This window comes from Ovis aries, chromosome 13, assembly GCF_016772045.2.
Source record: "Ovis aries strain OAR_USU_Benz2616 breed Rambouillet chromosome 13, ARS-UI_Ramb_v3.0, whole genome shotgun sequence".
NCBI classification, from domain to species: Eukaryota; Metazoa; Chordata; class Mammalia; order Artiodactyla; family Bovidae; genus Ovis; species Ovis aries.
Window position 1 is genome coordinate 20867615 of NC_056066.1, and position 26168 is coordinate 20893782.

The 26168-nt window shown below is 40.1% G+C and overlaps 1 protein-coding gene across 2 annotated transcripts in view; it reads left to right on the top strand.

Moving 5' to 3' along the window:
* The window catches only part of PLXDC2 (plexin domain containing 2), a 447502-nt gene that overhangs the window by 180182 nt on the left and 241152 nt on the right, over positions 1-26168 (top strand). For both annotated transcript variants that reach the window (XM_027976592.2, XM_027976593.2), the window contains exon 2: positions 2592-2803. In XM_027976592.2, the coding sequence (XP_027832393.1) occupies positions 2592-2803 (212 nt within the window). The remainder of the gene's footprint in view (positions 1-2591; positions 2804-26168) is intronic.

The following is a 26168-nucleotide window of genomic DNA, read 5'->3' on the forward strand; positions in this document are numbered from 1 at the left end:
TAAAGAAACCAACAGTGGGATTGAATTTCTGGTTTGAAGAGTTTAATGAAGACTACTACTTCGAAGATTTAGGTTTATTTTTCTGATTTACATTATAAAGAACTGACAGACCTCTGGCTGAAGCCTTTCCCCTTCTGTGATGTTAAAAAACAAAAACAAAAACACTTATATCTAGGACTGTTTGACCCATTGACTGCATTATACTTGCTATCTTTCTTATCTAGACTGATGTTATAATAAGGATACTATAGGTTTTCAGTTGTTCTTACATAATTGTATTCAGATCGCCACCACCCCTAGGGCAAAGTGAATGCATAGCTCTAAAGTTTAGTCTAAGTGCTGTGCTATGAGGCCTTACCTGGTTGTTATAAAACTTTATTGTGTACTTTTGTTGTAAGCTACATCGTATATTTTTAGTAATGAGGCAGGACATCTAAATAAAGCAAATAAAATTGCTTTATGTAGCTTTACCTAGAATCATAAGTCTTAGAGCCTGACATCTACTCAAGAAAAGCAGTCTGCTTTTGCAGGTGAGATATTCATTCCCATTTGCAATAAAGGGTAACAAAAGCACAGAGAGTTTTGTAAATTATGCAACATCCCCTATTCAGCTAACCTAACAGAGAGAATTCCACCCCAGTTCTCTGGAATCCTTGCCTTTCTTCCCTTACCTAATTCTGCCTGCTCTCATCATCTTTGTCTACAATTTATTTATCATTCATTCAGTCAGTCAACAAACATTTATTGAGCACTATTCAGTAGCCAGTGGGTATAACACCTTAAAAAAGAAACATTTTCTGCAAAATCCTCTTTAGACATATTTGCTGAAACTTACTGCGTGGCAGGTGGGAGGCACTGCGATCAACCCTCCGTGTACCTGAGTTTTTTCTTTAGCCTTATAACAGTTCTGTAAATTGAGCACAGTGCTGCGTTGTCTGGCTCTCAGTTACCTCTCTATGGAATGTTTGGTCGTTTCCATTTCCATGATTCTTTTACACGCTAATATTCTCCAAGCCCATGGAAAGGTCTAGATGGCCTGCACTATGGTAGTGTTTCACTCTAGGTTGTCTCTGCTGCTGCTAAGTCGCTTCAGTTATGTCCAACTCTGTGCAACCCCATAGACGGCAGTCCACCAGGTTCTACTAAAGCATTAAACAATGGCAGATCTTTTAAATTCACCGTGAAATCAAAGGACATCCCCTCAAGAAGAAATGATTAGCAGCTTCATGACTTCAAAAGGAGATGTTTTAGACATTTGCATGTGACTAGTAGTGGTAGTTATTAGAGTTCAAAGTAATGGATTTAATGGTATTATTTGTTGTTATTTTTGCTCAGTTGCTAAGTCATGTCCGACTCTTTGCAACACCATGGACTGCAGCACACCAGGCTCCCCTGTTCTTCACTATCTCCCAGAATTTGCTTAGATTAATGTCCTTTGAGTCCATGATGCTATCTAACCATTTCATCTTCTGTCGTCCCCTTCTCCTCTCGCCTTCAATCTTTCCCAGTATCAGGGTCTTTTGCAATGAGTCAGCTCTTTGCATCAGGTGGCCAAAGTATAAGTTTCAGTAAATATAGTTTGGTTTCTTGGAATCTTCTTGTATTGATAGCAACATCACAGCTGTAATTAAATCACCCTTCTCTTACCCCTTTTGAACCCATGTCCTGCTAGTTATAAAGGCTGTCAATTCATATCTTTTGGTAATTGTTGCCTAGAGGAGAACTGTTCTTGGTCAGGCGCTGAATTTCCCACACTTGTGGAACACCTTCCCCTGCTGACCCACTGAAGTGAAAGACTAGGAGTAATGATGAAATCTAATTTTCCCTGCGTAGAAGCGGCATGAGCTGGGTCAGCAAAGCTAGTCCCTGCAGATGGCTTTAAAATACCTCTGTGATTTGATCTCCTTGCGTTTCTCTAAGTGCCTATCACTGTCATCCTTAACCACTCTGACAAGATTCCAAGGTGAGAACAGCCCAAATGAACAATGCATTTGTGATGCCTCCCAGGGACGGTGCTTATTAAATGAATTCGGCAGTGAACCAAGTCTGACTTGTGAGCTACAAGGCAGGTTATCACATTGACGTGAAGATCATTCCATATATTTTTTAATCTGTGCAAATGCTCTGTTATCTCTCTGCTGCCCAGCATAATTTATGTGAAACAATATAAACTTGCAAGTTAATGATGTCGGATTTGTATTTTCAAATGTGCAGGGAGTCACTTGGTTTCATTCCTTTGTTTGGATTGCAGCTTGTTTTCTCAGAACAACTAGAGAATGTTTATGAAGTGTGTGCGTGGAGGGCGGGGAAGGAAGGGAATAAAAATGCATTGCTTTCGGGCAGCACATCTGTTTTAGGGACCCTGTTGGATCTGCACATTAAACATTGTCACGACTTACAGCATGTCCTGAAATTGCCTTCTACTCAGTTGTTCATACCAAACTCAAAATATTACAGTTAAATGGGTTTCACTGTTTTGAGTTAGTTTCCTCTTTTCATGAGTGGCAGGATATTTTTCTTCTCTATGAGAAAGCATGCGAACGATGCCTAACAGGTGGTAACTCATTATTTTATTTTATGTTTTCAAACAGATGGGCAGTATCAGGTTGCTCAAGCCTTCCCACAGACAGAAGAGGAGGTGGAGGTGGACACGCATGCATTCAGCCACCGGTGGAAAAGGAACTTGGATTCTATCAAGGCCGTAGATTCGAACCGAGCCAGCCTGGGCCAAGACTCCCCGGAGCCCAGAGGCTTCACAGACCTGATCCTGGACGATGGGCAGGACAACACCACCCAGATTGAGGTGGGTCAATAATCTGGGTGATTGAGATGGATTAATGAGTATGCTTCTTGGAAGGCACCCAAATTCCACATTATACTGTCTCTTTGGCTCAATTTGTAACTTTTGGACCTTTTTGCAGGGATCAGTTTAATCATTAATTAATAATTGATTAATGATGATAACAATAATCACAATCTATAACAATAATTATGTGTTATACAATTTGTTGATATTCAGGAACTCAATGATAAATATTATTATTACTTATAATAATTTAATTAAATAATTAATTAATATAAATAAATAGCTAAGCCATTTAATCATCCACAGATTCACTTACTCAAGAAACAGACAAACAGGGGCTTGGTGTGGTGATAACAGTGAGGGGAGAAAATAAAGCTCCTCCATGCTGGGAGATCAGTATGTATGTCAGAGGGTCAGAAAATCTAGTTGCCATAGCCAAGTGATATGCACAGAAATATGTACAGGCCAGTGTGGCTTAGAGGAGGGGTATCACCTGCTAGCAATTGGGGGATGGACTGCTGGCAAAGAGGCTTAGGAGTGGGCATTTAAGCTCAGGCTCAACTGATTGAGAGGAGCTCAGTAGGCTGATAATCTGTTAATAGTAAAAGAAGATTGCTGGCAGAATGAATTACACCTGCAAAGGCTGACTGTCAGGATGAGAGGCACGGAGTCTCATATGGTAACCAAGCAGCTGTCCCAGTTTACCTGGGACTGAGGGGATTCCTGGGATGTAGGACTTCCAGTACTTAAAAGGGGGAAGTTCTGGGCAAGCTAGTATGGTTGGTTGCTTTGTTCAGTTCAGTTCAGTTGCTCAGTCGTGTCCAGCTCTTTGCGACTCCATGAAATGCAGTATGCCAGGCCTCCCTGTCCATCACCAACTTCCAGAGTCCACCCAAACCCATGTCCGTTGTGTCGGTAATGCTATCCAACCATCTCATCTTCTGTCATCCCCTTCTCCTCCTGCCCTCAATCTTTCCCAGCATCAGGGTCCTTTCAAATGAGTCAACTCTCCACATCAGGTGGGCAAACTATTGGAGTTTCAGCTTCAACATCAGTGCCTCCAATGAACACCCAGGACTGATCTCCTTTAGGATGGACTGGTTGGATCTCCTCGCAGTCCAGGGGACTCTCAAGAGTCTTCTCCAACACCACAGTTTAAAAGTATCACTTCTTCTGTGCTCAGCTTTCTTTATAGTCCAACTCTCACATCCATACATGGCTACTGGAAACACCATAGCCTTGACTAGACAGACCTTTGTTGGCAAAGTCATGTCTCTGCTTCTTAATATGCTGTCTAGGTTGGTCATAACTTTTCTTCCAAGGAGTAAGTGTCTTTTAATTTCATGGCTGCAGTCACCATCTACAGTGATTTTGGAGCCCCCAAAATAAAGTCTGACACTGTTTCCACTGTTTCCTCATCTATTTCCCATGAAGTGATGGGACCAGATGCCATGATCTTCGTTTTCTGAATGTTGAGTTTTAAGCCAACTTTTCACTCTCTTCTTTCACTTTCATCAAGAGGCTCTTAAGTTCTTCACTTTCTGCCATAAGGGTGGTGTCATCTGCATATCTGAGGTTATTTTTATTTCTCTCCGCAATCTTAATTCCAGCTTTTGCATCTTCCAGCCCAGCGTTTCTCATGATGGACTATGCATAGAAGTTAAATAAGCAGGGTGACAATATACAGCCTTGACATACTCCTTTTCCTATTTGGAAGCAGTCTGTTGTTCCATGTCCAGTTCTAACTGTTGCTTCCTGACCTGCATATAGGTTTCTCAACAGGCAGGTTAGGTGGTCTGGTATTCCCATCTCTTTCAGAATCTTCCACAGTTTATTGTGATCCACACAGTCAAAGGCTTTGGCATAGTCAATAAAGCAGAAATAGATGTTTTTCTGGAACTCTCTTGCTTTTTCCATAATCCAGTGGATGTTGGCAATTTGATCTCTGGTTCCTCTGCCTTTTCTAAAACCCGCTTGAACATCAGGAAGTTCATGGTTCACGTATTCCTGAAGCCTGGCTTGGAGAATTTTGGCCATTACTTTACTAGTGTGTGAGATGAGCGCAATTGTGCAGTAGTTTGAGCATTCTTTGGCATTATTTTTCTTTGGGATTGGAATGAAAACTGACTTTTCCAGTCCTGTGGCCACTGCTGAGTTTTCCAAATTTGCTGGCATGTTGAGTGCAGCACTTTCACAGCATTAGCTTTCAGGATTTGAAATAGCTCCACTGGAATTCCATCCCCTTCACTAGCTTTGTTGGTAGTGATGCTTCCTAAGGCCCACTTGACTTCACATTCCAGGATGTCCGGCTCTAGGTGAGTGTGAGTGATCACACCTTCATGATTATCTGGGTCGTGAAGATCTTTTTTGTACAGTTCTTCTGTGTATTCTTGCCACTTCTTAATATCTTCTGCTTCTGTTAGGTCCATACCATTTCTGTCCTTTATTGAGCCCATCTTTGCATGAAATGTTCCCTTGGTATCTCTAATTTCTTGAAGAGATCTCTAGTCTTTCCCATTCTATTGTTTTCCTCTATTTCTTTGCACTGATTGCTGAGGAAGGCTTTCTTATCTCTCCTTGCTATTCTTTGGAACTCTGCTTTCAAATGGGTATATCTTTCCTTTTCTCCTTTGCTTTTCATTTCTCTTCTTTTCACAGCTATTTGTAAGGCCTCCCCAGACAGCCATTTTGCTTTTTTGCATTTCTTTTCCATGGGGATGGTCTTGATCCCTGTCTCCTGTACAGTGTCATGAACCTCGTTCCATAGTTCATCAGGCACTCTGTCTATCAGATCTAGTCCCTTAAATCTATTTCTCACTTATACTGTATAGTCATAAGGGATTTGATTTAGGTCATATCTGAATGGTCTGGTGGTTTTCTCCACTTTCTTCAATTTAAGTCTGAATTTGGCAATAAGGAGCTCGTGATCTGAGCCACAGTCAGCTCCCAGTCTTGTTTTTGTGACTGTATAGAGCTTCTCCATCTTTGGCTGCAAAGGATATAATCAATCTGATTTTGGTGTTGACCATCTGGTGATATCCATGTGTAGAGTCTTCTCTTGTGTTGTTGGAAGAGGGTGTTTGCTATGACCAGTGCATTCTCTTGGCAGAACTCTGTTAGCTTTTGCCCTGCTTCATTCTGTACTCAAGGCCAAATTTGCCTGTTACTCCAGGTGTTTCTTGACTTCCTACTTTTGCATTCCAGTCCCCAATAATGAAAAGGATATCTTTTTTGGTTACTCTGTTACTGTATGTAATTCTCTATGATAATTAGAGCCATGAAGTGGTAAAGAAAAGGATGGTTGCAGGTAGGCTTGATGAGTATGGAAGGCTGCTGAAGGCACATTCCAGGCAGATTTTGGGGTTGCCCAGAGGCCTCAAGGGAGGTTTTGCATTTCTTATGTTCCCATTGTTGTTGTCATTCAGTCGCTAAGTCATGTCTGACTCTTCCTGACCCAATGGACTGCAACATGCCAGGCTTCCCCATCCTTCACCATCTCCCTGAACCTGTTCAAACTCATGTCCACTGAGTTCATGACGCCATCCAACCATCTCATCTTACTGCCCTCTTCCTCCTTCCTTCAGTCTTTCCCAGCATCAGAATCTTTTCCAATGAGTCGACACTTCACATCAGGTAGCCAAAGTATTGGAACTTCAACTTCAGCATCAGTCCTTCCAATGAATATTCAGGGTTGATTTCCTTTAAGATTGACTGGTTTGATCTTCTTGCAGTCCAAGGGACTCTCAAGAGTCGTCTTCAGCACCACAGTTCAAAAGCATCTAGGTTTCCATGGTCCTTTGCATTGCAAATGGTAAAATATGATCTTGTTAGTACACTAGACATAACAAAAGAAACAAATGACTCTTATGGAAATAAGCGAAAACCACTGGAATGAGAACAGAACTGTTTGTTCAGTTTGTTACAGCAAGGGAGTGAGCCTTCATCACTGGCCTTCAGAAGAGACTCAAAGAAGGCAGGAGAGAGGGAAGGCTTCTCAGTTTAAAAAAAAGAAAGAGCTTCAGCTATGCTCTGACTGGAGGTGGTTGGCATGGAGAAGCCAGAGTTGGGCTAGTCAGAAGCCAAGAATCTTGTGGGATTGGTCTGGGGGATGTTTGGCTTTCCATGGTTGGTCCAGAGTTGGGCAGAGTAACAACAAAAAAAGAAAAACCATCAGTTGTCAATAAAGTCCTGCCCATTCTGGACCAATTGCTTCCAGGATTGAGTTTTGGCTCCTGGACTAGTTGCTTTAGAAGTTGATGTCAGACTTCTGTTTTTATCCATGTTGCGGACACTGTCCGTTTGTATATTCTCTCCATCTGAAGTTTTAGTTCCTACCATCTTCTAGGTAACACGCTTATGTTTTAAAGAACCACGCAGCATTCTTTTTGGTGCCCTGAAATACTCATTATTTAGGAAGAGAACTCAACTTCATGAAGCAGATGTGGCATAGTTCTGCAGATAGTAACAAGGCTTTGTTTTGTTCCCTCAGGGTGAGAGCAATCTTCAGATCTGAAGCATAGGCTATTGGGATTCTGTAGATGTGAGAGGCCCAGAGATTTTCAAAACCCTTCTCCATCGCCTTAGCTAGTGTGTGACTTTTGCCCCCAAGTCAGCCCCTTAACAGGCAACAGAGGATGTGCCATTAGCAGAAGTTATATAGTACTTCCAAGAGGCTATTCTGACTCCTGCAGAGTGTCTGCTATTTTGTCAACAATGTAGTTAGAGCAACTCAGAGTGGGCAACGCAGTTCTTCTCTGACCTGCTCTTTGTCCAAGGTGCAGCAGAAAGCAAGGAGAGCAGAACAGAAGCAGAGCTGTTTACCCTCTGCCTAGAACTAAGCTAGTAACATGTAGAGATTAAAAGAGGAGAACACGGACTCCTAAACTCTGTGGTCTCCATGCAGGATGCTGAATTTTTCTTACCATTTATCAAACAGAAAAGTCCTTTTGCTCAGAGATGTATGAAGACTTCTCAAAATTAGTCCTAGTCATTAGTATTGTCATGATTTTATTATTCAGCCACTTTTTCTCTTTTTCTATCTTAATAGAGGGAGACCACATAATGTCAGAGATTCTGAACCCGTAAAAAGGAGGAAGGGTGATGGAGGGAGCTATTTGCTGAGTACTGTCTTGGTGCTGAGACCTGCCAGATGCCCCATGGAATCATCTCACCTGGTCCTCTCATCAACCTGGCCGGACTTGCATCCCCAGGTTCACTGGCTAATCTTAGTGATTTACATGAGGGGACTTTCTTATTTTAGTATTTTTCTTCAGATTTAGGTTTAGTATTTTTCTTAAGTATTTTCTTTAGTATTTTTCTTTTAAGTGTTTTTCTTTAGTATTTTTCTTGTGAGCTGCCCAGCTCACAAGACAGCCTTACTACTTGACTTCCTCTAACATAAGGGGTGATTTTTTTGGATAGTGGCAGCACCTGAATATAGATAGAGTAACTCTGGGGTTTCAAACTGTTTGAAAGGGGACTTTTCTTGAAGCTAGATTTCATAACAAGAGGACTGCTTTTGAGTTGGTTTCTGTGGGGTTCTTGGGATAGACTGAGATTATTGGGGATCTAAAGCTCCATAAGTCACTCCTTGGCACCATCACTAGTTCTGGAAGCAAAAGCCTACATCTGAAACTTCTCAGCAAAGTTTATTTATCCTGGCCCTCGAAATAGTATTTTTGAACGCTGTTGCACCCCTTTGGGGGCTGGGGGCGGAATACTTTTGCCTGATTGAGTTAAACGGGAATAAGAAAGAAAGGAACCAAATGGTTAGAGAGTGACTGCTCTGCCCTGGGCATTGTGACAAGATCTTTCTTATCTTTTAGGAATAAGCATTTTGATTTATGTTGCTTAATACAAGCAATGAGCATGAGAGACTCTGTATGCTTTTTCTTTTTAAAAGCTTCCAAAGTCGATGTCAGGAATCAGAATTATTTTGCCTAAGAGTCCTGACTGTAGCAGCGGCTGTTAAAATAATACGTATCCCAGTGAGATTTAAGGCACCCAGAATGGCATTCATGTGCATGTTCTCCCCAACTTCTGCCACCGTCTAGACTTTATATCCCACTTTCACTGTACAAAGACAGAAAACAAAAGACAATGGTATATTTACTCTTTTGGCACAGGCTCATTCTGAAATAAACAAAGGCTGTTATTCTCTTAAATTGGTGACAGTATTTTTTCTGGCTCTGCATGAGAACAGATAATGGAGGGATTATAAACCTTAGTATCCCAGTTAAAGAATGTTTCCAATGGAAGTTTCGTTGTTGTTGTCATTGTTGGTTTTTTTTTTTACATTCTTTTCATGAAGATATAAAGATGTTTTGAAACTATTTGTATTGATTGCCTGGTGAATAAGTGGGGACTCAGTAGTTGACAAGCGCCCCTGTTGATCTGGATGTTTATTTACACGGGACCTTTCTTCTTGTATCTTCTCTGTTCATGTGGACGTGTGACCATGTGGACATATGACCACTTGAACAGAGGGGATCCAAAAAGAAGCATATCTTACCTGGGCAGATCGAAAGAAGCATACTTCCTTCTGATTAGCGGGTATTTAAAGCAGTCACTAGCATGCTTTTTGTAATTACTTTGGGAACATAAGGGCTACAAGGACTTTCAGGTGAGACTGAATTCCATTCATGATTTGGCCTTGTTTGAGCAGTCCTCAGTGAATTCCATGCCCCCAGGGACACATGCATGGATGAGCAACACATGGACCTTCTCCTCCCTGCTGACTGCCCTTCTGTTTTCTGGGGCAGAGCCCTTACAGCATTGAGGGGGCCTTATAAGAAAGAGGGGGCTTAAGCAGTGTTTGGTGAGAATGGCCAGTCTTTATAGAGCTAAGGTTCTCGGGCTTCTTCCTGTGTGATACTGTTGGTAACTTACAGTTCATCACTTTACAGAAATCGGTCACAAATTCCTTTCTAATTCAAGGAAGCAAATACGTGGTACTTACCACTTTTTTCACATGCAGTGTTTGGAACTTCATATTCCTTCTCTTGGGACAATGAATATTTTTCTGAAAAGGCTTGTCAAGCGTGATTTTGTTTTTGGCTTTGATTCCGTATTACCTGGATGACTTGAAGAAGGGAAGATTAAAAACAGAATTTAGGGATCATATAAGTGCAACTCCATGATCCAGACTGACTGATACACTGTGAACTTGACCAGCACCTCTCCGGTGATGCAGATATGGCCAAACCATAGGCCACACCTGGCCTTGCAAGGAGTTAGAGCACAGAGCAGATTTAGCTGTTGGTTTTGAGGATGTAAATTTCTGAAAAATCCTAGATTAAACTGCACTGACTACCAACAATATCGCTCATGGATTTCCCATTCTTATACCAAATTAAAAATTGCAGGCACATCTAGCAATTGTGTCACCTCTGTTTACATTAAAGCTTATCTTTAAGGAAAGTATCCTGGAGAATGGTTAGCAAATATGCCCTATGTTGTTGTTTAGTCACTAAGTCATGTCCGACTCTTTGCAACCCCACGGATTGTAGCCCGCCAGGCTTCTCTGTCCATGGGATTTCCCAGGCAAGAATACAGGAGTGGGTTGCCATTTCCTTCTCCAGGGGATCTTCCCCACCCAGGATAAAACCCACATCTTCTGCTTTGCAGGCATGTTTATTTATTTTTACCACTAAGCCACATGGGAAGCCCCAAAATGTGCTGTAGTTGTAGTAAAAACTAGAGATCAAAGACTTCCCTGGTAATTCAGTGGCTAAGGCCCTGAGCTCCTAATTCCAGGGACATGGGTTCCATCCCTTGTCAGGGAACTAGATCCCATATGCTACACGTAAGAGTTCACATGCCACAAGATTCTGGGTGCTGCAACTGAGACCAGGCACAGTCAAATAAATAAATATTTTAAAAATATATATAGATCAACTGTTTTTCCCCAAATGCGTATATAAAAGCTCTTTTTTTGATCATCTGCTGTGGCACATTGCCAATTGTATCTGTATCATATTGTCCCAAATTCTGTATTTCTTTAAAAAGCTAGCAGTTGCTAATTGCTGCACACAGGTTATTGTATGCATTCTAATATTTTATTGTAGTTCATAACTAGATACTCTGTTCGCCAAGAAGTCACTGGCAAATCCTTGATCTAAAAGAGAGTGTGATTGCTTTAATGGCATTTTACAAAGCAAAGGCAAATTTCATAATGTCTCATGTGGGCATAATCTCCTTGGTATGTTTGCAGGATAGAGAATGCATCAGAATATTCTTAGATAATGAAATTCTACTGTTTGTGTGTCTCAAGGCTAGATATGCTTTCTTAATTTCAGAGATCTGACAATAACAGTTCTAAATAGAAATATCAGGTAGAAGTAATAAGACACATCATCCCATTTCACAGAAATAATGGAAATTTGCAAAATACTTCTAGGCTGATTCTGCCTCAGGCCACTGTTCTGCTTAGGGAACTCATGGAAGACAGTCCTTATAGATGAGAAGGATGTGATTATAATACAGATTTGTGACATTTTTCAAAAGAAAGAAAAGTCTCACCTGATACTGGAAATTTCTGTTATTATGCTTATTATGAATGTGAAAAGCTGGTGTAGATTTTTTAATGAAGCATTTCCATCTCAGGGGAATCTTAAACTTGCGGAGGTATCTCTCTGTGGTTGCAGAATCAGAAAGCTGTGCAAAGGGAATACTAAGATAAATCCTGAAGAAGCACACTTCTCTGACTGAAGAGTGAATTGAAATTTCCTAAATGCAGGGGGATGTCAGATCAGCTTCCACAAAATATGAGAAAGAAAGTTTTGTGAGGGCCTCTGATTAAAAAGGAGCAGAAATACTGCCTAAATTAATCGGTACCCAGAGGAAGACCCTTATTCTGTAGACAGCCAGGATTAGTGTAGAGACAAGTTAGCATCTGAACCCAGTCATGGAGAGAGAGTTAGATGGAAACCAGGTATCAAGGTATTTCTAGCCAGAGTTTTGCACAAATAAGCAGGGACAGGATTCCAAACTTCCTTATATACTGTGTGTCTTAGTCTGTTCAGGTTGCTACAACAGAAATACCACAGGCTGGGTGACTTAAACAACAGACTTTTGTTTCTCACAGTGCAGGCTGGAAATCAAGTGCAGGCTCCAAAATCAAGGAGCTGGCAGATTTGGTGTCTGATGAGACCCCACTTTCTGGTTCATAGAGGGGGCTCTCTTTCTGCTGTGTCTTCCCATGGCTAAAGGCGCTAGAAGCCTCTTCAGGGATCTCTTTTATAAGGGCACTAATCCCACTGATGAAGGCTTCACCCTCATGACCTAGTCACCTCCTAAAGGTCCCTCCTAATACCATGGCATTAGGGGTTAGGTATCAACATGTGAATTTTGGAGAAACACGACTGGTCAGTTCATATCACTATGCTAAGGTGTTTGGGATTTATGAGGAAGGTATTTGGAAGCTACTGAAAGGTTTTAAATAGGGAAAGGTGAGACTGTATTGGTGCTCCAAAAATATTACTATGGGGGCCTGAGAGAGAAGTAGATCTGAAAACACAAATCTAAGGAGTGGAAAGATGATTACATTTAGATGAGAATTACTGTGAAGTAAAGTGAAATAGTAGTTAGAGGAATGCTGCTAATGAGCATATGAATTTCAGGAATATTTAGATTTCTAATCAATAACATATATTAACCACTATGATCAAGTTTATACCCAAACTTCTGGTGTCTGCTTGATTTTAAGGGCAATTACAGATCCTGGTCATTTCCTTCCCTGGCAGGATGGCCAGCTACAACCTTGACAGCACCTATCTCATATGGTTTGGGAATTGGATTCATGTCTTCAACTCTGTATTGCCAAAGGTTATGTGAACTGACATCAAAATCTGTTTCACTTCCTTTTTGGGGGGAAATTGTTGAAAACACACAGTTTCAAACTTATGATTTAATCCCATTCATTTTCTTTTAGAATCTTGATGATGATGACTTTCAGTTTTCAAGGAAGAAAATCCACTGAAAATAGTAAATCAGGCAGAACTTATCTGCAATTATTGCTCACCCTCTAAAAAGATAATGAGGATTAAAATAGAGTGTCATATATCTTGCTCAATTATAGATTATTCTGAACTTGACATGTCAGCTCTTTATTGAAACAAAAATGGAAAAAGATCCATAACTGTCCTTCAAAGATTTCCATAAAGAATAACGGAATTATCTCTGTGATGCTTCATTGTTAGTTAATTGAGTTTGCTTACAGTAAGAGCATGTAAATAGTCTTTAGAAAGATATATACAGGTTGTAAAATTTCAGCTGAATCTTAACCAATACTTTGGCCACCTGATGCAAAGAACTGACTCATCTGAAAAGACCCTGATGCTGGGAAAAATTGAAAGTGGAAGGAGAAGGGGACGACAGAGGATGAGATGGTTGGGTGGCATCACTGACTCAATGGACATGAGTTTGAGTAAACTCTGGGAGTTGGTGATGGACAGGGAAGCCTGACATGCTGCAGTCCATGGTGTTGCAGAGTCAGACATGACTGAACTGAACTGAAAATTAAGCGTGTTATAGTCATATGATTTATTTTTAGAACAAGAATTTTATTTTGGAATAATATTCTTACATTCTCCATATATGAAGAGAAATATCATATTTAACCTCCCCTCACCAGGACCCTGAGATTAATAGAGTCCTGCTCTGAGTTTCTCCAACCTCACTTTCCTAGCTATTCATGAGGACCGTATCATATCATCTACCTTCTTCACATTAATTAGGATAGGGATAGGGAACTTCTAATACAGGAAACAGCAGGTTAACAAGTTGAATTTCTGTCTTGTCATCTTGCAGTCTTCTTTTTTGTCTTTCCTTAGGTTAACTTCCAACAGGATGTTTAAAATATGCTTTCATGAAAATTATTATTATTTTCATTACAAGATTATAGTACACCTCAATGTTATCAGTCTAAGTCATTTATCTAGCTGATTTTTTAAAAATAATGCTGAATGATTAATTGTTTGATAGTCCAGAATGTGTCCAGTCTTTGTATGTTGAGGAAGGGGTATGGTAAAGAAACGAGTGATCACTAAGGAGGGACTAGAAATTGGTAGCAGAAAAGCCAGTAGAGTCCTCTGTTCCCCTGCATCTCATGGAGGGGTGTCTGCCAGTGGACAGTGGCTCAGGAGTGCTGTGTCCTGTTGCTTTTCCTCTTTATAGGACAAATCTAAAAGGAGCATTGTACAGGGGAAATACACACTTTTGGATCAAGTGCCAAGCAGCCCAGACTGACCCACTGATGATTTAGAAATGCCAGTACCTTGGGCTGGTCTTGCCAGATTCCATGCAGAGTTGGGTTCAGGCTCAGTCCTTTTCCTTGCTGGGTACATAGCTCATCTTCTCAGCTATCTAGTTTCTGGGCAACAAATAGACAGCTTTGGGGGTCATTCACTGGCAGCCTATTCTCTATTAATGGATTATGCCTTAAGGATTAGTCTTTGATGTGTCTCTTTCAGAAGCAGAATAATATAAGTAATAGTAGCTCAGTGAAAATCACTCAATCATGTCTGACTCTTTGCAACCCCATCGACTGTAGCCTACCAGGCTCCTTTGTCCATGGAGTTCTTCAGGCAAGAATACTGGAGTAAGTAGCCATTCCCATCTCCAGGGTATCTTCCCAAACCAGGGATAGAACCCAGGTCTCTCACATTTCAGGCAGATTCTTTACTGTCTGAGTCACAAGGGAAGCCCAAGAATACTGGAATGGGCAGCCTATCCCTTCTGTAGCAGATCTTCCCAACTCAGGAATCAAACCGGAGTCTCCTGCATTGCAGGTGGATTCTTTATCAGCTGAACTACCAGGGAAGCCCTTAATTGTAGCTCAAAGGCTCTATAAGTCTGGATTGATACAGGTGTGCCAATAACATGATTTTTATTACTACATCTGGAAGAGTATTGAGGCCACTACTTAATCACCTGAAGATTTTTGGTATAGTGAATCTGCCAGTGTTATTAAGTAAAATTAACTTATTTAATTTTAGAAATACTAATACCAACTGAGCTCTCTAAATCACACCAAGTCTTTGCCATTTATTTTATCTAACAAATTAATGTGTACTCTGCAGTTTAGTACCAATGCTTTGGAAAAATAAAGACAAAGCCTCTGATAAACAATGATGATCTGGCATTTTGTATGGCACCCAGAAGTTTCTATGAATCTTTGTCAAAGATGTCTCATGTGTCTTTGCCAAATATTGTGACTTAGATGGAGACGTTATTAGGTCTCCACATAAGTGGGCCATTGCTTACATAGGAAGTATTTAAAATTTTCTGCTTTAAACTTACAGTATGATAAAGTATATAGTTTTATTCTTAAACAATGACGTATAATATATTTTGCCAAGTGTTCAGGGGACTTTTATCTCACCTTGTATATTTCTGAAGCAGTTTTAAGGTAGATAAAATGACAGTGTGTTAGTTGCTTAGTTCTGTCTGACTCTTTGCAACCCCATGTAGCCCACCAGAATCCTCTGTCCATGAAATTCTCTAGGCAAGAATACTGAAGTAGGTAGCCGTTCCCTTCTCCAGGGGATCTTCCCAACTCAGGAATCAAACCAGGGTCTCCTGCATTGCAGGCAGATTCTTTACCATTTGAGCCACCAGAGAAGTCCAGTGTAGATAAAGTCTCTCTATAAAAAGGCACTCATATGCATATTTATATTCTCTGGTTTTTGCATTTGCCGTAAAGACATTTTCCAACATGTCACTCTGTACTCTATTCAGGAAGGCATCAAATATCCAAAGGTCTTTTTAAGAAGGGGTGGTTAACATTTGGAATGAACAGAGAATGCCTTAATTTTCTTTTTATGTGTCCAAAAGAAAACCTTTCTGTTCATGCCCCAGCAATGCATAGATGTCTGAATCTGTCTAGAAACGAGAAAAGAATTGAACTTTGCAGCCCTTGGGAACAGTTGTTTTGAGCTATTTTCTGATGGTATTTCAAGCCTGAGCTATTAAACTGAAAAAATAGTTTGGAATCCATGGCACTGAATTGAATGAACAGAGTAAATACTGCTGAAACTATTTCTCTTTTACAAGTAATTCTTGGCTCTTTTTGTAAACTTCATAATTTACGTGATCTCTAGCTTAAAAAGCAAAGCTATGGAAAACACTAACATTCACCTTTTAGACAGTATCTCTGTCATCTATCTAGCTATATAATTCTATATTCACAATGCTGATCCCACTTGTGGCCAAAGGAATTTGAATGAAAAACTAGGAAGCTAATTTTTTTACTGTTTAAACATTTCTCTTAGTCACAGCCCCTTTTATTAAAGAAGTCTTTTAGATATTTGCCAAACTAAAAATATTTCTTTGTCTGATAGGATTTTTCCTGTTAAATATAATATTGCCTACCTTTTAAGCTTTCATGAATTCTACTCTATAAATTTTTTGTAATTTTCAAAGTTAAATTTTATGATTTATGATCATCAGATTTTTTTTCTGAGAACATTTTAGGTTATAATATTTTCCAATTTTCTTAATTTATAGTGCTTTGCCCAGTATTCATATTTGAGTGCAAATCTTTACTAGTTCTGTCATATAAAACTAATATAGAACAAAAGATGATTTAAAATTGTAGTTTCTGAAAATGTTTACAGGGAACACTAAAAAACATCTCCAAGGAACTCAAAACAGTTTATTTATTCATTGTAAATAGTGTTATAGATGATCTGTTATCTTAAAAATCAAACAATCATTTTTCTCCTTCTTATTGAACAAAGAATGACTTGTCAACTTTCTCTGTCCATTGAGCAATCAGATTATTTTTACAAGAAGCAGATTAATCTTTTATTATTTTATTTATTATTTATGTGTTAATTTTATTTTATTTTTACAAAGAAGGAGATCAATCTTTACCAGAGTAGGAGGATGTCATATTCAGATGGGAAAGGTGTAATTCAAAGAGTAAGAAAACAACTCTATGAATAAATGCAGAAACGTGCAGGCCAAAATAAGTATTCATTGGAAAATTTTCTCACATTACTGATTTGACCTGGTGATAAGAAATTTATCCTCTAAAGTTAAAAATTTTAGACAAATCTTTGTATTGTCACTGTTCCTCCGAAACTCTGTGGAAAGTAATATTTTCTACCATAAACCTAAGGAAATAAAATGATCAGTTCACTGAAAAGCCCCCCTTCTTTCCTTCTGCCAAAAGTCCAGCCAATGTGACTGTATTTAGGCAAAAGACTTTACGAAGAAAACAGCTGCTGTTCAGTTACTTATTGCTCCACAAAGAACTTATTTAGAAATCAAAATCACTTTTGCCACGATGGTTAAAATATTGTTTTGCCTCATCGAATAGGTTTGCCACGGTCTGAGCAGATTTCAAATGTATTTGATATGCTTTATTCAGGCAGTTTAGTTGCTGAAACATCATAACTGCCACTTGAAGGATTTTTTTTTTTTTTGAAATTTCGCTTTGTAAAGGTGTATTTCTAACTTCGTTCTTAAAAAGAGAATGGTGACATTTTCTGCATTTAAATCATTTGCATCAAAGGACAAAAGAAAAAATAACTCTGCATTTTAATTTCCGAAAGAAAAATGTTTAAACATCTTCAAAGGAAACTTTTTTTTTTCAGTTGGTGATTACTTCTGAATGCAAATTAGAGTAAGCGGTAAATGACTGTTCTTCCTGATTTTCTATTGACTTTGTAAGAGTTGGTAATACAGACTCTGGTAAGAGAAAATGATTTCCAACTTTGAAACAGTCCCTGAAACAAAGCTAGAAGCCAGCTGACAGCACTGAAGCAGAATCTGGGACAAACATTATTTTTTCCCTTTTGCACCTTTTCATTCTAGCAGTGCTTTCCACCAGTGATCTTCCATCTGCCCAGTAGCCTCTGTACCAAAGTATCTTGGTCTTCCTTTGGGCTGAAGTTGCAAAATTAAAATGCCAAAGAATTTGGCATTGTAGGTAGTGGTTTTAAAAATCCTTTTGTATAGGCAAGGTTGCTATAAACTACAGATTTTTTTTCCAAAGCCTGTAAATTGAAGTTTTAGTCATTTGTAAATGTATGTGTTATCTATATATGTTTGGGTGTGTATGCTTTTTGTGTGTCTGTGGACATATGCATGTGTCTACATTATTCATAATCATTGTAAATGAAAATTACCTCTGTCAGGGAAAATAAACTGTGGCTGGATAGCCCCTAATACATTATACTTAGACAATTATTTCTCTGAGCAAAAACCAGTAATTTTTTTTTTTTTAATGAAGACAATAAAAATTAAACAGCAACCTGGAAGACATGGCTAAGGTTCCCTTTGCTTCAGTGAATGGCTTAAGCTTTGAATATGTTCTTTAGATTATGGTTCTGGAAGGGAAGGACGAGACACAATGAAGGAAATCAAAGCATAATGGGCTTTTGGAAATAATGGGAATCAGAAATTATGAAAACTGGAAGGGAGATGTGACCACGAGCTCAAGACGTTGGGGCAGCTAGGGTTCTCCAGTCCTGTCTTCCTTCACTATGCCCCTTTCAGCACATGCACACAAACCCCTGGTTCACCTGGTTCTGTTTCAATCTCTGTGGCCCCTCTTCTCCCTTGGGGCAAATTTGCCCTTCCTCTCAACCAAGAAGAAGCCAGGCTTTCTCTTGATTGGAAGCTCATGTTACCACTAACAACTTCTATAGTCTGAAGTCATTATCCTGTCTCTCTGTTCCTGCAAGTTCCTATGAAAAATACAAGCTAGATTCTCTTCTAGAAGAAGTGAAAAGGCCTCTTTTGTGAAAGCGTAGTTTGGCAAGAGAAACTCCGTGAATATCCACCTAAATCATATAGCCAAGAAATGACCAGATTGTTTCAAAAAACCCGGTCTAGGGAAATCTAACTCAGATTACAGCCTCCGTGAGAGATGGAACAATGCTGGATCCTTTGTTGGCATCCATAAATCATTCATCGATTTGAAGTAAATTTTATTGGCGGCATGGAGAGTAGTTATTTAACTGAGGGTTAGATGTAAAACCCAGAAAGGGTAGAGAGACTCAACTTCCTCTCTGACCAAGAAAACCGAGATTCACTTGTGGCTTGGACTGTAAATAAAGTAGAATGCGCCAAGGGCTAGAACTAGATGACCAAACAAAAGCCTAACATTGTCCTTGGCTGTTTCCACCTTTGAACGAGTAGTGAAGTGGGGTATGTGATTATCGCTTGTCTCCTGGGATTCTTCCTATGACAGTAAATTCGTCTTCATACTCAAATGATCTGAATATGATTTTCTGCAAAAGAAGAGATGAATAATGAGGATAAGTGGTTACCGAGAAAGTGTTTGTCTCATGGTTGTGGTGTAGAAACCCCTTTCCCTCAGGTTCAGGCACAGTAACGCGTCCTCAGTGCCTACCTGGAACCCTGGCTTGTTTCCACTGGACTAAGTCCCCATCCACTTGCACTGAAGCTCCTGCTACCTGCACAAACTTGCTCCCCCACCCCCTATAAACTGTGTTTTTGAAGCATTAAATTTAAAGCTGTCCACATATACAAAGTAGGAGTAAGAGGCGACAGCAGTGCTGGTTTCCGCAGCATCAGATCCATGCAGTGTTCTGCAGCAGAGCAGTGAAGCCACGATGCTTTGCAAAAGCAAGGGTGCACCTGCAAGAGAAGTGTCCCCTTGGCCCTGGCGAGCTGCTGAAGCTGCTGCTCTTCAGTCAATTCGCCTCTCCTGGGGCTGTTCTTACCCACTTTGCTGCCTTTCCTTATGCTTCCCCTCTGACTGTTGCAGTGAAATGAAATGAAATGCTGCAAAAGCACACATGCCTGGGGACAGAGAGAGGCAAAGAGACAGAGAACAGAGAAACACACCACTGCTGGGAATCTTAGACCACCTGCCTTGGGTGCTAATTGGCCTTTCCCTGATAACAGCAATATTACAGTGCTTCCAGATGGGCAGCAGCCATCGGGCATCTAGGTAGAAAAGGGAGGGAAAAGGTTCAGCATAACATTGGACCCTTACAGTGTTGTGCGCCCACTCACTCCTTGAGTCATCCACGGTGCAATGCTTCTTTTAATAGAGTAATCCATGTGTCAGCCTCCTATCAGGAATCAGGAGAGACCTGTTTTCAAGTTCCCCTGTGATGTGATCAGTCTGGAATTTCTCCCCCCATTTTCTTGAGGGATTATGTATCTGCCTGCTTCTAACATGAAGTAATCAAATTCCATTTTTTAAAATGGCTGTATTAACCACTGTTTTGGATTGATGACTCCCTTTTACTTAGACTTCTTCCAAACTCAATTCCGTCTAGTTCATTAAATCCCTTTCTAATTATTATACTGGCACATGCCAAATATGTTGTCATGACATTTAAGTATAATTGCCATGATTGGGTTCTGAGTGACCTGAAACTCTGCAGTCCTGTATTTGAAGACAATCACTGGATTTACATTTGGTTGGCAAATCTGAGCCCTTGGGGTCATGGTGGCAAAATCCCCAAAACTTAAAAAAAAACACAACAAAGATTTCATCACAGGTGGCATGATTTACTGCATTTCCGGGTACAGGAGAGCGATGGGGCATGGGGATAGAACTGTGGCAGCTGCAACAGAGTGGAACCATGTGGGAGTGTGGGCACAGATTGCCAGAGTTTCTAGTTTCTCAAGAGATACCCAAACACTTTAAAGTTGTTCATTCATTGTTGTTGTTTTTGTTGTTTTCATAATCACACCTGGACCAATACAGTGATGGCAAAATAAAACATGTCCATAGGCCCATCTATCAAATGGTCCGGGGCTTCCCTCATAGCTCAGTCGGTAAAGAATCTGCCTGCAATGCAGGAGACCTGGGTTCAGACCCAGATTCCTGGGTCAGGAAGATCCCCTGGAGAAGGAAATGGCAACCCACTCCAGTATTCTCGCCTGGAGAATCCCATGGACAGAGAAGCCTGGCCGGCCACAGTCCATGGGGCTGCAAGAGTTGGACACGACTTAGTGACTATATGACGACCCAATGATCCACACAGATACTATTGCTACTCTATACCAAACAAATAACTGATATATTAATAATAAAATAATTGATATAAACTTGCTAGGTCATATCCCAGAGGGCCAAGTTCTGAGAGGAACCTCCCTGTTGTCTTCATGTGTACCCCAGAGGCAGCATACTCTATGTTGGGTTAAATTCAGTCGAATGTAATCTGATTCTTGGAGATCTATCCCAGATCTCTTCTGTCCTACTTTTCTTCTACCCTTATTTTATGTAAGTACAGTCCTGATGAATTGCTTCCTATTGTGTCCCTTGTAAACATGACTTGATATTGAAAACAAGAAGTGAAAGTTGGTTTTAAAGATCTCACCTTCACTGGTTATTTCAAAGAATGTTTCTAAGATTATTTTTTGGTCTTCAGAAATCTTGCAATTCCATGGACAGAGGAGCCTGGCAGCCTTCAGTCCATGGTGTTGCAAAGAGTCAGACATGACTGAAGCGACTAACACTTTCACTACTTTTTCCTGATGTCTATAACTAGCTTTCTAAAAAGTTAAATAAATAGCAAATGGATTAAACTGTATGACTGTATGATCACCATATATTCAGTAGTATTATGTATGTATAAAATAGGCACAGCCTTTCTCATCTGCAGGTAGATATGAAGGAAAATGAGACTGAAACTCAAACTGACTAAGGGGCACACTCATAGAGACTTTTCTTTCTTTTCAGTTTTATAGATGTTGCACCAGATACATACAAGTGGCACCTTATATACCACAGTAGCTTGAGAAGTCTGATGGAGTAACTGCGTTCAGCTCAGATTACTGGCAGAGCCAGGATAAGGACTGACATCCCCTGTTTCTGCCCCTGATGTCAGCCAGTCCCTCCCCACTCATCACTACACTGTAGCGCTTTACCTTGACCCCAGGATAACTGCTACTTGGTGCACTGGCCTGAATCTTATCCTTCCCCCAAGTCCAGATGTTGAAGCCCTCATCCCAAATCTGACTGTATTTGAAGGTAGGGCTTTTAGGAGTTGATTAGGTTAATGGTAAGGTTAAAGTTAAATGGTTAAATGATTAAGGTTAAATTTAGGAGTTGATTAAGGTTAAACCTAATGAGCTTCCCTTGTGGCTCACCTGGTAAAGAATCCACCTGCAATGTGGGAGACCTGGATTGAATCCCTGGGTTGGGAATATCCCCTGGAGAAGGAAATGGCTACCCACTCCAATATTCTTGCCTGGAGAATCTCATGGGCAGAGGAACCTGGAGGGCTACAGTCCATGGAGTTGCAAAGAGCGGGACATGACCGAACGGCTAAGCACAGCACAAGGTTAAATGAGTTCCTAAGGGTGCGGTCCTAATCTGATACAGTTAGTGGTCTCAGGCAAAGAGCAGGAGGGACAGAGCTCTTTCTCCACAGATACACACTGAGACAAGGTCAGGAGGCCTGACAACATGGTAAGAAGGCAGCTGTGTGCAAGGCAGGAAGAGGGTTTTAACTGGGATCTGCAGGCATTAGCACCCTAATCTGAAACTTCTGGCCTCCAAAACTGTGAGAATAAATTTCTGTTGTTATAGCCATTCAGTCTATGGTGTTTAGTCATGGCAGCCTGAATGAACTAAGACACCTGGGAAGTGTGAAGAGACAGTTTACTCCATGACATTTTCTTAAAAGGGTCCTTTGAAGCCTCTGACACTAGAACATATAGCCTTCCAATCTGAACTTAGTCAGCCAGTCAGTTCAGTCATGTCCTGACTCTGTGACCCCATGCACTATAGCACACCAGGCTTCCCTGTCTATCACTAACTCCAGGAGCTTGCTCAAACTCATGTCCATTGAGTCAGTGATGCCATCCAACCATCTCATCCTCTGTCATCCCCTTCTCCTCCTGCCTTCAACCTTTCCCAGAATCAGGATTTTTTCCATTGAGTCAGTTCTTCGCATAAGGTGGCCAAAGTATTGGAGCTTCCGCTTCAGTGTCAGTCTTTCCAATGAATGTTCAGGATTGATCTCCTTTAGGATTGACTGGTTTGATCTCCTTGCAGTCCAAGGGACTCTCAAGAGTCTTCTCCAGCATCACAATTCAAAAGTATGAATTATTCTGTGCTCAGCTTTCTTTGTGGTCCAACTCTCACATCCATACGTGACTACTGAACTTAGGTACTGTTTTCTTAATGAGAATCGTACTCTTCTTCAATCCTGTGACTGGCTGCAGGGTTCCCCACAATAGAAGTTTCATATTGTATCTTCTTTCCACCCCACTTCCTCATGGTGTATTTTCCAGTGAACCCATGATAATTTATCTCTCAAGAAAAGTAGCAAGGTCAATTTACCAGTGTGCACACTTTCTCTTTATTGATATGCACTCCCTATTTGTAAACAGTATTTCCTTAATGGTCTGAAAGTTTTGGTTACAGTGTTTTGGAAACTGAATTATCTAACTAAATCCTTCAAAGTTTGTGCATGTGGCTAGAATCACTCAGAGTTGCACACATCGTTCAATAATCATTAGTGCCTGGTGAGAAAATTAAATATCAATTAATGATACTTTTCTTCTTGTACCCTAGATAGCCGTGTTTATTTAGAATGAGACATCATATAAGGTAAAGAGTGTCCTAAGAGCATTGACTCCAGTGAATAAGTACAAGCCAGAGATAGAATGTGGAAGGGAAAAATGGTGAAGGTGAAAAATAATCTAGGTCTTTTTTTGGAAAATTCAGATTGATCTCAGCTTATTTCTTATCCAAATAGCAAATTATTTAGTCACCAATTACTTCTGGAAGTAGTTTTAAATATACCTAAATTAAGTATATTTAAATGTGCTTAAAGATAGTAAAAATAATCTGAGGTAGTATAAAATGCATTTCTTATACAAATACATGAAACTTTACCCATAATAGTCCCAACAGCCTTTGCTCAAAGTCTTCTAATGGGAATTTATCCTTTTTTAAGAGAGAAAATTTTGGTTTTGACATCTTAATTTATTAAACTGTTTTCTTATCCTTGCCTGAATATTTCATCCCCAGAAAATCACAGATGAATTGTGCTTCTGACCTTTGGTAAAGTAAGTCCAGTTCCTCTCTGTCATCCAGTGGACTCTTCCCCATTCATTTCCCACATGACTTGACCTATAGAACCTCAACCATTTAGATCTTTCTCCTCTAGCCACATTTTATTTCATTTGTTATTAAAATGCTGAACTCACAATTGTACTCAGCAGGAATTTGTCATGAAACTATTATGGGGCAGACTAGCAACTGTCCCTCAACTTACTATTGAGAAAGTAGTATCAATTTGTTTAGACTCTATAAATTTGCTTAGAAACTGACATGTAGTAACTCAAAATACATTTTTTTAAATAAAATAAAGCAAAGTTCCTAGGTTTCATTCATCCATTTATTTTAGTCATTCAACAAATATTTATTGCTAAGTGGTTTTTTTTTCCCATAAATAAAGCAGATACGAACTGGGCCTTCTTGGAGCTTACGGATAAGTGGTAAGGTAAAGATAAAGGTGAAAGTCGTTCAGTTTTGTCCAACTCTTTACACCACAAGGACTCTAGCCCGCCAGGCTCTTCTGTCCATGGGGTTCTCCAGGCAGGAATACTGGAGTGGGTACCATTGCTTCTCCAGGGAATCTTTCTGACTCAAGGACTGAACTTTGGTCTTGTGCATTGCAGGTATATTCTTTACCATCTGAGCCACCAGGGAAGCCCCACAATTAAGTGGGGGTGGATATAAAAAGTAAATAAAGAAATCTAGAATCATAAAGATGAAGAAACAAAGCAGGTGAGGAGACGAGAGTCATTAGCTGGGGATGCCAGGGGTTTCTAGGATACGATAGATGAAATTTCTGTTGAGACTTAACTGATGGAGCCACAGGGATGGAATATTCCAGATGGGAGAAGTGGCATTTTGAGAAGGCAGTGAGTAGGAAGGAGGTGGCTATATTCCAGGAACTGGAGGAAGGCCATGGTTCCAAGGTGGGTGGGGAGAGACTGGCTCAGGAAGAGAACCTGAAATTCAAGTCCAAGCCCAGAGACCTTTGAAAGCCCTGTGAAGGAGTCTGCCTATCTTGGGGGCGTAATGCCCTTCCTGTGCAGTATTTGTGCTAGGAACAGCTTGATCCTCAGAGGACCCTCAGAGGCTGGTTCCTGGAAAAAGGATTAGAAGATCAGTACCATGTAAATACTCTCTGCCACCCCCACATCCCTGCTCTGAGGAGGTGACTGCTGCTCTCTGCCTGCACAAAAGCCCTTCAGCCAGTCTTAAGCACCGGCGTGACCTTGGGAGGCCTTTAGAGCTGCGTACCAAGAGGAAGAAGTGTAGATACATGCAAAATCTCCTATGCTGGAATCTTTATTGTTGCTTTTAGAGGTGAGGGGGGACTCTTGAGTTTGAAGATGGAAACCTTGTAACTTTCCTAGAGGCCTTGTGAGTTAACTTGGTCAGAGTATGAGGAGTATGAGAAATTCTCTAGGCTTTAGCTCACCAGTTTTATGACCAATATTTCGGTTCTTTAAAGATGTTGTGTTGTAATCTGCCTCTGAAGAGGAAGGGAAAAAGCACTGTGGCAGTGGCCTCTGGAACTTGGATATCATAAAACCAAAGTGGAAAAAAAAAAAAAGACTCAACGTTTTCATTTGCAAACTAATGGCATTTTAAAATGTGCGTTATCTATAAAACCTATCTTTTCAGAAAAAGAAAGCATTAACAAGAAATAGAACATGATATTAGAGTAATGATAGGTGAATAACCAAGTGTCTGTTTTAAAAAGCTCATTAAGTTATTGTCATTTTCTGGCATTTTGTTCTTTGAAAACCACTGTATTATGAATTCATTACTGTGGATCTCATATATTTGTCTCTATCATAAATTCTTTGATAAGTATGCAAACAGGTTATTTTTCAGGTAGCCACTTTCCAAAACTCCTTCATTTAAAAGATTGACCAGCAAATGATTTTATTGCTTCATGAAATACTCTGGGGGAAATGATCGGTTTCCATTTTCAAGGCAATCTTTTCATTTTTCTTCCTTGGCTTTAAAAATTATGACTATTATTTCTCTGCATGTTTTGCAAACCATTGTTGGTGTTTTTTGCAACCAAAAACCTCTAGGCCATCATAAGTTATATGAAGTCTCCATTATATCCAGGAGGGCTTTCCAGGTGGTTCAGTGGTAAAGAATCCACCAGCGAAGTAGGAGACACAGGTTCAATCCCTGGGTGGTAAAGATCCCCTAGAGAAGGAAATGACAACCCAGTCCAGTAGTCTTACCTGGGAAATCCTATGGATAGAGGAGCTTGGCGGGCTATATACTGTTTATATATATAGATATAGATATAGATATAGATATAGATATAGATATGCTTATACTGTTTGGGACATGTACAGATGCAACCTACAAAACATTCAG